This window comes from Polypterus senegalus, chromosome 13 (assembly GCF_016835505.1).
Source record: "Polypterus senegalus isolate Bchr_013 chromosome 13, ASM1683550v1, whole genome shotgun sequence".
NCBI lineage: Eukaryota > Metazoa > Chordata > Cladistia > Polypteriformes > Polypteridae > Polypterus > Polypterus senegalus.
In genome coordinates, this window is record NC_053166.1 from 28,631,273 (window position 1) to 28,645,439 (window position 14,167).

General features: G+C 41.0%; 1 protein-coding gene across 8 annotated transcripts in view; it reads left to right on the top strand.

Moving 5' to 3' along the window:
* fam13b (family with sequence similarity 13 member B) overlaps window positions 1–13,951 on the top strand; it is a 122,278-nt gene extending 108,327 nt beyond the window's left edge. For 7 of the 8 annotated variants that reach the window (XM_039773914.1, XM_039773913.1, XM_039773916.1 and 4 more), the window contains 7 exons: window positions 946–1,169; window positions 1,370–1,453; window positions 2,141–2,236; window positions 2,335–2,418; window positions 8,599–8,783; window positions 9,073–9,174; window positions 10,416–13,951. In XM_039773914.1, coding sequence (XP_039629848.1) covers window positions 946–1,169; window positions 1,370–1,453; window positions 2,141–2,236; window positions 2,335–2,418; window positions 8,599–8,783; window positions 9,073–9,174; window positions 10,416–10,539 — 899 coding nt within the window. In that variant the 3' untranslated portion in view covers window positions 10,540–13,951. The remainder of the gene's footprint in view (window positions 1–945; window positions 1,170–1,369; window positions 1,454–2,140; window positions 2,237–2,334; window positions 2,419–8,598; window positions 8,784–9,072; window positions 9,175–10,415) is intronic. The other variant, XM_039773920.1, reaches the window with a different exon arrangement.
* Window positions 13,952–14,167: the final 216 nt, after the last annotated feature.

A 14,167-nucleotide genomic window follows, 5' to 3' on the forward strand; every position in this document is an offset into this window, starting at 1 on the left:
ACACCTTCATATTCTAGCTACATGCCCAAACTACCTAAGCTGTCTCCTGTCAATCTAGAAAAACAGGAGTTCTACTTGGAGGTTTCTCCTTTATCGAAAAGCTCCTCATTCTATCACAAAGACTTCACCTAGGGACTTCAGTTTGGAAGCTTGTACCCATGACCCATTCTTTCAGTCTCTACTCTTAAGTTTGTGGCCATTGATGAGGATGGGGATGTAGACTGGCTGGTACATCAACAGTGTTGTCTGCAGATTTAGCTCCTCCAGCTTGCTCAACTAATTTGTTGCTCAGTTTCACAGCCACCTCCTCCTTTGCTCATGAACAACACCCTGAGGTACTTGATCTCATCCTGTTAGGACAGATGCTCGCCCCACCTGCAGAGAATATTCCACACTTTTCCAGAAGGGAACTTTTAATTTCAAATTTGGAGGTGCTTTATTCTTATCTTGGCTGCATCACACTCAATTGCGAGATCAGAGACTGGTGAGAACATCATCATCTGCAAACAGCAGAGCTGTACCCCTTAGTTTTCCAAACTGAATACCCGGTACATCTTGGCTGCACATCGATAATCTAACCATAAAAACAATAAAAAACTTGAAATGGGCAGGACACAAGATACACTCTTGACACTTACTCCACAGATGTAGGGACAAAATGCCACCAGGTATTGTCCAAGAAATTTTTAAACAGCTTTGAAATGGACATGAAATCTCTGTGGCCTTGACTTGTTGGACAATGTAGCGGTTACATTTCGTCCAGCTCCGAACACTAGCAGCAGTACTTTAAACATAAAGTTTTAATGATAGTGTGCTACAGTATAAACAGCACTACAAGACTATAAAACCTGTTTTTGAGAAGTCATTAACAACTGATATTTGTTAGGAATTCATAAATATTGATAGTATGTCTGATTTGTGTTCTGTTTCTCTCTTCCTGGCCAGACACCAAACAGAAGTTATCTAATGGGGAACTTGTACCACAGGCACGTCCCAGGAGCAACACTTTGCCAAAAAGCTTTGGTTCTACCCTCGATCAAAAGGACCTGGAAGTGTTAACTGAAGGAGATGAGAAAAGTCAGAAACCAACCCGCGAGGCCACTGTGGAGCTCATCCTGTGTAGACTGAAGGACAAACGGGAAGAGGCCAAATGGCCTGAGGATATTAAGGTGAGGACAGAGAATGTTGACAGTTTCCTACAGATCATTTGAGAATTAAACAGAATGTTGTTTAAACTGCATGGTCATAAATAAACATTTTAATAACAGATTTGTATTATTTTATTCTGTTAATTACCTGAGCTGTTACACCAGTAATGGTAACTTAATCATTCAGTTAAAATGCATTTGTTTTCCCTGACTAAACACAGAAAATGACAAAAGAACACCTGTCATACGAGAAGACGACACTGCAGAAGAACCTACTGTACTACGAGAGTATTCACGGTCGGCCGGTACTGCCCTCTTTCTTCGTTTCTCTCAATAGATATTAAATTCAGTTATGTTCAGGAAAGAAAAAAAAAATCATGACATTCCAATAGCTGTGTTTTATCCTTCCAGACTGAATGGATTCCCATTTTTCAAATATTTAATTTCTGTGTGTCCTGATTTGCAGAATGCCCTGTAATTTGCAAGTATATGGTCGCTCTAAAATCACTGCCACTGATTCCATCTATGTTGCATTCTTTAAGCTTATAGTTGTATTGTCAGTTAATGTTTCGTGCTCAAAAATCATTCATGTACAGTTTGACAGTGTAGATGCCCAACAAACAGTAACCTGCTGTGCTCAAAGGATATCAAGTATTACAGAAAACAGGTTTAAACAATGATTACCAACAGCAGCTATTTGAGTATTTATCTTCACTTTTGTTTAGCATATTGATAATTTTAGCAGTGTGGTGGATTAGAAGGCTAACAAGAACAGTTTGTTGAAGTAGTTCCCATACATTTACATCCCAACTTCATATGAGAACTTAGAATAATAAAATGCTGTTTTATTTTGGTGGAGGGTTGAATCTAAAATACAACAGTGTTGTAGTAGTATCTTGCTTTTCACATTTTCCTGTTATTTTTTTGTCAACTAACTATCATTGTGTTTGAATGAAGTAGTCTCTCGTCACAGACTTTTCTTTCTTTCACAGGTTACTAGAGATGAACGACTAATTGTAAAGCCCTTGTATGATAGATATCGTCTTGTGAAACAGATGTTGACCCGTGTCAGTATCACACCCATTATTGTAAGTCTCCCTTCCACTTCATTTGTAATTTTTTATATAGACATCGTGATTATTGTTTTAGGCAAATTTGTGTTTCTTTTTTATTTCAATGTATCCAGGGTTCACCGTCAACCAAGAGACGTGGTCATATATTGCAGCCAATCATTGAAGGGGAAACTGCTCACTTTTGTGACGAAATCAAGGTAGGCTTGAAACCATGTTGTAAGATGAGTCAGTGAGCAGTTTATCACCGCTGTATGACAGTCAGACAGATAGAACAAGTTGTTTACCTTGTCAAAGCAAGAAATGCACCTATAATCCATCAAACACACTTGTTGCATTAAAAAGGAGTTTGACAGCACTCTTTCCAGGCCGCCCAGAAAATCTTTTCCAAAATATTGAGTGATGTGGTCTGTGTAAATGTGGCAAGGTCAAGTTTTGGACAGAATGGTCTCCTCTCACTAGTTCCTTGTTTACCTACAGTAATGCAAATCCACATTGAGTTGAAGTTGAATTGCCTTTATCTGAAACTTTTTACTTTGATTCATGGTATATAAAAAAAGGATTACAGGTGTTCAGTGAACTGCAGTTTCTTTATAACAGCACCTTTTTTAAAAATCCATCCATCCTCTTCCGCTTATCCGAGGTCGGGTCACGGGGGCAGCAGCTTGAGCAGAGATGCCCAGACTTCCCTCTCCCCGGCCACTTCTACTAGTTCTTCCGGGGAATTCCGAGACGTTCCCAGGCCAGCCGGGAGACGACATAGTCTCTCCAGCTTGTCCTGGGTATTCCCCGGGGGCCTCCTCCCGGTTGGGCGTGCCCTGAACACCTCACCAGGAAGGTGTCCAGAAGGCATCCTGATCAGACGCCCGAGCCACCTCATCTGACTCCTCTCGATGCGGATGAGCTGCGGCTCTACTCTGAGCCCCTCCCGGATGACTGAGCTTCTCACCCTATCTTTAAGGGAAAGACCAAACACCCAGCGGAGGAAACTCATTTCAGCCGCTTTCGGTCACTACCCACAGCTCATGACCATAGGTGAGGGTAGGAACGTAGATCGACTGGTAAATTGAGAGCTTTGCCTTGCGGCTCAGCTCCTTTTTCACATCGACAGACCGAAGCAGAGCCCGCATCACTGTGGATGCCGCACAGATAAGCTTGTCGATCTCCCGCTCCATTCTTCCCTCACTTGTGAACAAAACCCTGAGATACTTGGGGCAGCATCTCACTCCCAATCCTGAGAGGGCACTCCACCCTTTTTCCGGGTGACCATGGTCTCGGATTTGGAGGTGCTGATTCCCATCCCAGCCGCTTCACACTCCGTTGCGAACCGATTCAGAGAGAGCTGAAGATCACGGACTGATGAAGCAAACAGGACAACATCATCTGCAAAAAGCAGTGACCCAATCCTGAGCCCACCAAAACTGACCCCCTCAACACTCTGCCTGCACCTAGAAATTCTGTCCATAAAAGTTATGAACAGAATCAGTGACAAAGGGCAGCCCTGGCAGAGTCCAACTCTCACTGAAAACGGGTTCGACATACTGCCGGCAATGCGGACCAAGCTCTGACACCGGTTGTACAGGGACCAAACAGCCCTTATCAGGGGATCCGGTACCCCATACTCCCAGAGCACCCCCCACCCCAAACAGGATTTCCAGAGGGACAGGGTCGAACGCCTTTTCCAAGTCCACAAAACACATATAGACTGGTTGGGCAAACTCCCATGCACCCTCCAGGACTCTGCTAAGGGTGTAGAGCTGGTCCACTGTTCCGCGACTATAGGATGAAAACCACACTGTTCCTCCTGAATCCGAGGTTCGACTTTCCGATGGACCCTCCTCTCCAGAACCCCCGAATAGACTTTTCCAGGGAGGCTGAGGAGTGTGATCCCTGTGTAGTTGGAACACACCCTCCGGTCCCCCTTTTTAAAGAACCACCCCGATCTGCCAATCCAGAGGCACTGTCCCCAATGTTTATGCGATGTTGCAGAGACGTGTCAACCAAGACAGTCCTATAACATCCAGAGCCTTGAGGAACTCCAGGCGTATCTCATCCACCCCCGGGGCCCTGCCACCAAGGAGTTTTTTGACCACCTCGGTGACCTCAATCCCAGAGATGGGGGAGCCCACCTCTAAGTCCCCAGGCTCTGCTTCCTCATTGGAAGGCATGTTAGTGGGATTGAAGAGGTCTTCGAAGTAATCCCCCCACCGACCCACAACGAGGTCAGCAGCGCACCATCCCCACCATACACAATGTTGACACTGCACTGCTTCCCCCTCCTGAGACACCGGATGGTGGACCAGAATCTCCTCTAAGCCATCCGAAAGTCGTTCTCCATGGCCTCCCCAAACTCCTCCCACGGTCGAGTTTTTGCCTCGGCAACCACCGAAGCCACATTCCGCTTGGCCTGCCGGTACCTATTAGCTGCCTCCAGAGTCCCACAGGACAAAAAGGTCCGGTAGGACTCCTTCAGCTTGACAGCATCCCTCACCACCGCTGTCCACCAACGGGTTCGGGGATTGCCACCACGACAGGCACCGACTACCTTGCAGCCACAGCTCCGGTCAGCCGCCTAAACAATAGAGGCACGGAACATGGCCCATTCGGACTCAATGTCCCCCACCTCCCTCGGGATGTGGTCAAAGTTTTGCCGGAGGTGGGAGTTGAAGCTACTTCTGACAGAGGACTCTGGCAGACGTTCCCAACAGACCCTCCCAACACGTTTGAGCCTATCAGGCCTGACTGTCATCCTCCCCCACTATCGAAGCCTACTCACCACCAGGTGGTGATCAGTTGACAGCTCCGCCCATCTTCACCCGAGTGTCCAAGACATATGGCCGAAGTCCGACGACACGACCACAAAGTCGATCATCGAACTGAGGCCTAGGGTGTCCTGGTGCCAAGTGCACATTTGAACACCGCTATGCTTGAGCATGGTGTTCGTTATGGATAATCCGTGACGAGCACAGAAGTCCAATAACAAAACACAGCTTGGGTTCAGATCGGAGGGGGCCATTCCTCTCAATCATGCCCTTCCAGGTCTCACTGTCATTGCCCACATGAGCATTGAAGTCTCCCAGCAGTACGAGGAAGTCCCCAGAAGGTATGCCCTCTAGCACCCCCTCCAGGGACTCCAAAAAGGGTGGGTACTCCAAACTGCTGTTCAGTGCATACGCACAAACACAACAGTTAGGACCCATCCCCCCACCCGAAGGCAGAGGGAGGCTACCCTCTCGTCCACTGGGGGTAAACCCCAATGAACAGGCCCCAAGTCAGGAGGCAATAAGTATGCCCACACCCGTTCAGCGCCTCTCACCGGGGGCAACTCCAGAGTGGTAGAGAGTCCAGCCCCTCTCAAGGAGATTGGTTCCAGAGTCCAAGCTGTGCGTCGAGGTGAGCCCGAGTATATCTAGCTGGAACCTCTTGACCTCCCGCACTAGCTCAGGCTCCTTCCTCTTCAGAGGGGTGACATTCCACATCCCAAGAGCCAGCTTCTGTAGCCGAGGATCAGACCGCCAAGGTCCCCGCCTTCGGCCACCACCCAACTCGCACTGCACCCGACCTCCTTGGCCCCTCCCATAGGTGGTGAGCCCATGGGAAGGTTTTTTTTTTATTTCAATGCGTAAATTCTGAAAAGTCTTGAAAGTCTATTCTACAGTGTGGGATCATCCGTGTGTTTTGTGGGAAACTTTATTAATGAAACATCAGATGTTTCTTGGAAACTGCCGTGGAGAAGCCCATTCTATCTCCCTTCACTGACTAAACTGACTTCACGTGTGTACACTGTGAACAAGAACTAGTGTCAGTGCACAAAGCCCAAGGCTTTTAATAAGAAGTTATGGATTGTAAAATGCATCTATAACTGTACTCTAAAAGTAAATGTATTTCAAGTAGAGTGTTAAATGTGGCAGAATATCACAAAGAATTAAAAAAACACAAAAGAATAAAAATTAAACACAAAACTAAGATTTTGCCTTCAAACATCATCATCTTCACATATTTACAAAAAGTATGATAATGCAATGACAAACTAAAACTTTTTTCCACTTGGCAGAGTCATGTAATGTACATTAAATCTGACAATCATAGAGTACCCTGGCAAGTGCTAACAATCATATGAGCAGTTTATGAAAATAGAGTTTAAAATGTCTTTTGAATATTATTTTTTTTATTTAAAATGTAGTTAAAGATTAAAATCAAGAAATCATTAATTTAATAGCACACTAGTTTCATAAAGATATATAAAAATTAAAAACAGATTAAATAAAAGCAGGCCATTTTGTGTTAAAGAAATTCATTGCCAACTTGGCAAAACAAATGTTCTGGACAGTTGTCATCATTAATCAGAGTCTAATATCCTGAAGTATCTGCATATATTATCTAAAACAGTTTCTGTCAATTATAAATCTGAGCAAAGTTTAAAATGTGGGGCTATGTTAGTCTGTTATATACTTCATACAAATGTAAAATGCAACCCTGTTTACTGTTACCTCAGGTAAGACCAGTGCTTGCCAGTCTGTGCCACCACCTGACCTCTGTGTTCAGCAGTTCACTTCACTCTTCCAGCCTTTAAGGGCCTTGCAGTTTCCTTCATTTTTATTTATGTGTATTCTATATGTGTTATACCATAATAAGATTGCTTTAAAATATTGTAATGAGCACCATACATAGAGACGAGACACAGAATTGACAGCACAACCCTTCTTGCATGCAAGATTATTTGTTGATTTTATTAAAATCCTGCAGATTATAAAAACCTCAAGTCCTATTTTATCTTCATTGTTACAGCCATGGTGAACCAAACTACAACGTATCTGAGAGTTCCATACAGTTTTGTAACTGATGCTAGTTGCTTCTTCTCCTACTCCACTGCCTTTCATAAACAGCAATCCAGTCTGGCAACAGCCCCGAGCCCATCACAGAATCTCCTTTCACTGGTTAAGATCAGCCCAGCTGCATCCATCGCAAGTTTATATTGTGCCAGTCTTTCTTGTGATAACAGCAGTTTTACTTTGATCTTTTCGGTTACTCAGCTAGAGTTTGGCGTAGATGTCAGCTGAGCAGCTTCCCTTTCACTCTTAGCACACGTTTCAAACTGCTGCAGTGGTATCTTGTCAGTTGGAACACTCATTAAATTTGTGTGTATTTGATTCATCACTCTTCAACTTCCGCAAGTACATTTTTGGATAATTTATTATTGTAATAATCCACCCTTAGAAACTTGAGTAAGTTAAAAAAAAATGTATTGAGCACCGAGTTAAGAAATGGTGCCCCCAACATATAGGTTTCCATTTAGCCCTTTGTTGCTCCTTTGGATTTATTCAACAATCGGGTGATTCTCAACCTCAGTATTCCTAATTGAAGTTCACCACTGAGATTTTGGTCTGACCTTTGGGACAAGTTTTACTAAACCAAAGGGTTATTGTGAATGACTGCCTGAAATCCAGGACTTTGAACTGTAAAACTAGCATGTTGGTTTTCAGTGATAGTATTTTTCATTTAAACACATGTAGTAAAATTAAATGCATTATTTGAATCAAAAACTTTATCCAAATAGGTGGTCTCCATCTCTTTGACTTTAACAAAACAAGTTTTCAGTTATTTATTTATTTATTTTTTTAAATAACTACTAAGCCATTGTGTCTTTAACCCACTTACTAGACATGCTCCATGGGTTCAAGTGATTATGATGTATGAAGTCAACTGGTTACCCGGAGCTGCTTTAAATGTGTCATAGCAAAGGCGTGAATGCATACGGAGTCCTTTTCATTTTACTTTAGCACTTTAACTTTATTATGAAAGGTCTGTGGTATTTCTCTTCGATAAAAGAGCTTTTGTCATGTGATGCAATAAAATATGGCACATTTAGAAAGACTAAATAAGAAAAATCTTGGGTGCTAGCCTTTCATTTTTGTAAGTCATTTAGACAACATCTGAAAATAAAAATCTTTCATTTTTAAAACTGGTAGGAGGTGACCACTGCATTTAATTTTATCTACCTAACAGCAAGCTGGTCTGCCATCTGCCCTCAGAATAGATCTGACAGTATCATAAGTATGGCACACCTTTTGAGACTTACTTTTTATGGACTTAGCACTGTCCATATTTCAGCATTTTATATATACTCTTATAACATATACACACAAAAAAAAACTGAGTACAGATTGAATTAAGCCATTACAGACGGTGCAGAGGTGATTTTGAAGTAAATCGCCCCACTTCAGTTTGCAGTATAAAGATGGTTTAAAACAATCATGTGACAGTTACTCATACTGTCCTTTAAAACCTTTTCTATTTGAACATGCCTTTACTCGGTGTTTATGTAAATTACATTCAACAATATTTTTTTTTTGTGTCTCCACACCCCCACACCAAACTAGGAGGAAGAAGAGGAGGAAGAAGAGCTTAGTGAAAGTCCATCAATTATGGTGATGCTGGACCCAGCTATTTATTCTGGCTCTTTAAAAGTACAGTTAGAAAGCAAGAAGATAGACCGGTCACTGGAACAGCGGTCAGGAAAACTACCTCTTGATTTACATTTGTCCAACACCAGTGGAACATCCATGTAAGTAAACTGACTTGTGCCTAAAACTGGAAATATTCATTTAGTGCAGTGCAAAATGCAATTCATAAATGTAGGACTTCACCAAAATATCAGTAGTTTATCTGTCCACCATCTATCTGGACTCTGGCAGAAGATCAAAACAGTAGATCAAGAGAACATAAACGTTTCACACAGGAGTGTTTATTTGAAGTCCTCACCTAAAGAAGGCAAGAACAAAGCAGGGCAAGTGCTTGAGTTGGAATTCTTGGGGAAAAAATGTGTTTTGTGACCTTAAGGAAATGTTTTCTAGGCCAGACCTCTTGGAACAGCTATGGAAGGCGAAAGCTGATAAAAAGAAGTTAAGGAAAATCATTCGGGAATTTGAGGACAACTTTTATCAGCAGAATGGCAGGTAAATGCACCTCAGTAATTTGACAGTGTAAAAGGAGGATGCTGGGTGGGTTAGTGGTACTTTTCCTGGCCAGGAGGCCATTATTATTGCACAAGGGCATAGGAAAACTCTCTCTTTTAGCCTTGTGTCGTCAACCTCCCCCCAAAATACACACACTATATGTTCCCACTGGGCTAAATGGGAACTATAATTTGGTGGGCAACCCTGTTGTTGTTTTGGCTGGGGTTAATTCAGACTTTCCATCAAGAAATGCCGTCCGTGCCTGACCCAAAAGTACTTCCAAGTTAGTGTGCAAATGTGCTGGAGTGGAGGTGAAAGAGAATGTGAGAATTAATAAAGGGGAATTGCTGGAAGGGAAAACTTGTACAAAGGTATTTTTATTAATAAAAATGGTATTATTTGAACCCGGCACTATGTTTGGAGAGTTGTGTCTGGGGTTTGGGGCTCTGCTATGCGCCCTGTAGACCACAAGAGGAAAACACTGAATTTCTTTCTTTCTTGTAAATGGAAAGAATTGTGCAAGATTTAAAATAAGACCAACATATTTAAAGTGCATGAGATACTACTAAAGGCAAGGTCTGGCCTTTTTGATTTGGTAGCTCAGTATAATGTACGTGTCAGTGACCATTTGCTTTAAGCTTACGTTACACCCCTTTACCCAACATTAAAACTCCTTGTCTTTATGAACTCACCTAGTCATTGTAGCTGCAAAACATAACTCTAAAATTAGAGTGTTGCTACAAGTCACTCTCATAAATTATTTTAGTAGCTCAAAATTAAGCCGTATTCGTTGAAAACATACAAAAAACAAAATAAATGCAGGTCTTGTAATTTGAGGGAGTCTAGTGGAAATGCCAGTCCTGCTTGGTATGCCATAGTAAGCTGCGTATTTCCTTTGTTTCATTCCTCTTCCTGTTAACCAAGACAGAATTATTCTGGGCTCTCCCTTAGTGCCCAGTACTTGCTGGGACAAGTAGGTTTGAAAAAGGATGGGGGAGTTTGTGCTTTTTTTGTTTTTTTTAAATGGTATTTACAAATAATACTCTGAAAACTAATGGCAATTTTAAAAAGAATACTAAATCAATGAATTAAAATTGAATAAAAAGTTTATCACTCCAGGTCCTGATTAGTTTTATAACCGGCTTCTATTTCAAACAAAAGTGAACTCTTTAATATTCCTTGTCACCAGATAAGACACTTATGTGACGAGTGTCATTGTGTCTCTTTCTCTGTTTTACTAGGAATGTGCAAAAAGAAGATCGCATTCCAATGATGGAAGAGTACAAGGAATACAAAAGGATCAAAGCCAAACTACGACTGCTAGAAGTCCTGATCAGTAAACAGGATTCTTCGAAATCCATTTAAGCTCACAAAGTTCAACTCCTGGACAATCCCAAGTGCCTCTGTGCACATTTTTTTTTTTTTAAGTTCTGGACACCGCCAAACTGGCACCCCATGCCATCTTTATCTTGGGGAAAAATCCAGGATGTTGAGTCCTAGCACTTAGACATGTCTGCTGGTGTGTAGTGTTTGAGTTTTTTTTTTTTTTAAATAAATTTTCACTTTCACTCATTTCGACACAATGACCGATCAATCGGAAAACTGTTTTTTTGCAAACCACCAAGTGTCAGAGTCTTTAAGGATCTCTTTTGCTATTCTTTTTACTTTCATTTTTTAACATATTTAAAGATGCAGAATTTTCAAGTTCAAGCTGTAAAACATTTTATTAGGACTGATAAGATTTTGAATCTTAACTGGCATGGCCTTTATTGTTTCTGGAAAGCAAAGGCACTTGGAACTACTGTTGACATTTACTGCTTGTATTATAAACTCATTTTTATACATATAAATGTATTATATGCGCACAAGACGGAAAGTATGAAGAAAAAAGATTCTAGGCCATTTCAAATTGGTGATGTAAAAATGGTCAGGATTTCAAAAAGCTTGGCTAACCATACTTGCATTTTTAAGGTAGTTTATTTTAGTTTGCTTTGTGAAAAGCTCAAACAGTTTGCACAATGTTTTTTGAATTCTTTTTAAAAGAAGTGTAGCAGCAGTGTGGGAAGCACATTGGGAAATCTGGATACAATTCATTTTCAAGATGACTGACAGAAACTTGACTTTTTTCTCAATGTTCCAGCTTTTTAAATATGTGTACCTTTTTAAAGTCGTGGTTATTGTTAAACTTTTTTGAGGAAAGTGTAGGGTTGAAAGGTCAACGTTGTTTATGTGGACTTGACAGAGTATCTTTTTGTGACACTTGAATGTGGACCGGCTCACCTTGGAGTGAGGTTTTAAATGTAGTCCAGGGGTACAGGCCAGTTTGTCTGATGAACCTCACCCAGACAACACCTGATGTGGTTTAATGCAGACTCTGGTGGAAAGGCACTAGAAAAGATTTACATCCAAGCTGAAAGGCAAGAGTTGTTGCATCTAACATGCATGAACATATCTACACCAAGTTTTGACCTTTTTTTTTTTTTGGGCCTGGAAAGTTGAACATTTCCTAGCGTACAAGGCACATGACATATAAGCTTTAAATGCTATTATTGTTCTAAAAGAATACTATGAATGTAATGAAATAAATCATCCTTGGATGCCTGGCTTGAAAAGACAGTGGTAGTGAAGTTATCTACATCCAGTGTTACTGGGACAAATCTGAGAAAAAAGAAAAAAACTCAAAACAGTTTATAATCTGCAGCCAAAAGGAGAGAGCAAGCGCAAGAGCCATTTAGTCTTTATTATAATACTTTGTCTTCTATGCAAGCTATTCTGCAATATGACCCCCTAAAGGTAGAAATTGATGATTGCACACTTTTGGCTTGTCTCTTCCCTACTTCCTGCCATTAGAATACTTGATTTATTCTTTTTATTTCCTCTGCCAAGTCCTAATTATAATGTGCTGGACTTATATTTTGGGTGAGGTGCAGGTATTGGCAATTCTGTTTTGAAATGCTCTGAAAGCAGATAACTTAAAATATGACAGAAAGCTGATTTTCTTTAGGCCATGCTGCAGACAGTTTTGAAAGTTCTTTATTTGGCCTTCTACAATTTTATTGTATTAGGTATTTGTTAGTTTTCACATAGCCCTTGGGGTTGGTGTTGGAGCACAAGACGTCAGTGTGCCCTGGAAAGTTTAATTCATTCCAGCTCACCATGGCAAACAAATCCTGAACTGTGATTTCTGGACACAGAAAGGCAGAAGAAACTTGTAGAATGAGTGTATTAGAGACCACCTTTTTTTAACTAGATTTTCCCCTTTTCTATTTGTTAGAAACTCTCCCGATGGTTACTTTATTTCCTTAACACTAGTTTGTCAGTGACTTCTCTGAGCATTTCATTTCTTGATCTGCCACAGTGTTTGTAAACATTTACAATCTACTGGCACCTTAAAACCAAATCATGCCAGCTCAAAGCTTTTGGTGCCCCTTCTAAAACAGGAGCTGCTTATTCTACAGTGTGCTTTCTTACTGAGCTGCTTAGCCACCTAAATGAAATCTTTGAACAATGTCCAATTTATGTTTCAAGTCTGTTGTTACGTTCCTGGTGCTCTTTTATTTTCCTTTGTGAATAGACCTGCATGCACTTAATGTGGTTACTGAATGCTATGCTGCATTGGCCTTTTTTTTTTTTTTTGGATGCATGTGTATTGATGTGCATTTAAAAAATTAAAGCAAGATAAGCTGCACAGTATATGAAGCCAAACGGGGAAAAATGGAAGGAATAAATAGGAATGCCAATTCCAAACACACATACATATCTGCAGCTATGAGTCTGTACATGAGAATTTCCACTGTCATTTACTGGTAGAACATTAACATTACATGTTCCTCATAATCCATAACAGAAGCAGAAAATGGACAAAAAATGAATGTGATAATGTAAATGTGCTCATTCAAGGAGATGCTGGTTTAACACTAACAGAACCCCACAGATGAGTCATTTGGAGTTCAACTTGCATGCCAGATGCTGAAGACACACTGGTTAGGTGAGTTGGCACTGCACTGGTCTGGCAACTTGTCCAGAGCTGCCAGGATAGCCGCTGGAAACCCACAACACTTGACTGGATTAAGTGGATTTGAGAACATTATGGAGTAATTAGGCTCTAGCTGACATTGAGATTTTGCAGATATAAAGCATGTGGTTTTGTTGTTGATAAAAGCTCCCTAAAATGTCCCTCCTCCCACTTAGTACACTTAACTGTCCTGTCCAAAATTTGGCAGTGAGCTTTTGAGACGTCTTGTCCATGGCAGAGCCCTTTTCTCATCACTTCTTTATTAAGAACAGGCTTGTTCACAGTCCCGACTTCTCTTGAAATGCACACACAAGCACTTTTTTTAAATGTAACATGGAGACTTTGTACAAGTGGCATAATGGGAGATGTCTCAGTGTGCAAGCTGGGTTTTTATGTAGACACCTACTTTAAAAGTCAATCATTTTCTCCTTCTCCAAACCCCCCCAACAGCAGCAGCTTGTTGTATTGAGCACCATGAGTGTTTTATATTGTTGCTTCTACCAGCCAAGCAACCCCCCCATATGCCAAAACTGCTGGCTACCAACTGTGACTAGAAACACTGCAACCTAATAGACTGCATGGGTATGGGCTACTTTAAAGCGTGCCACCTGTTCTACAGCTCCTAGTAGAGCTCCTTATAAGAGTGTTGTTGTAATTGTATTGCTGCAGCATGGACATAAGGTTTAATGAAATTTACATTTTTGCTTTTCCTGATTATACTTTTCAAATTGTTCTTTCACAATAAATGACAAAAAACATCAATCACTCTTGAGTTTTGTTATTAAAGAGATGTTGTTTTGGGCATTGCATTTTTCAACAATTTATATTCAGCTATTAGAAAACATTGTTTTATTTTCCAAATATCAAAAACAAAGTAGCTGTTCTGTTAGTTATCACATGTACACCACAATCAAATTTATCACCATGTGTCATTTTCTTTCCATAGTTAAGCTGGTTAGAAATTTCACTTTAATGAAT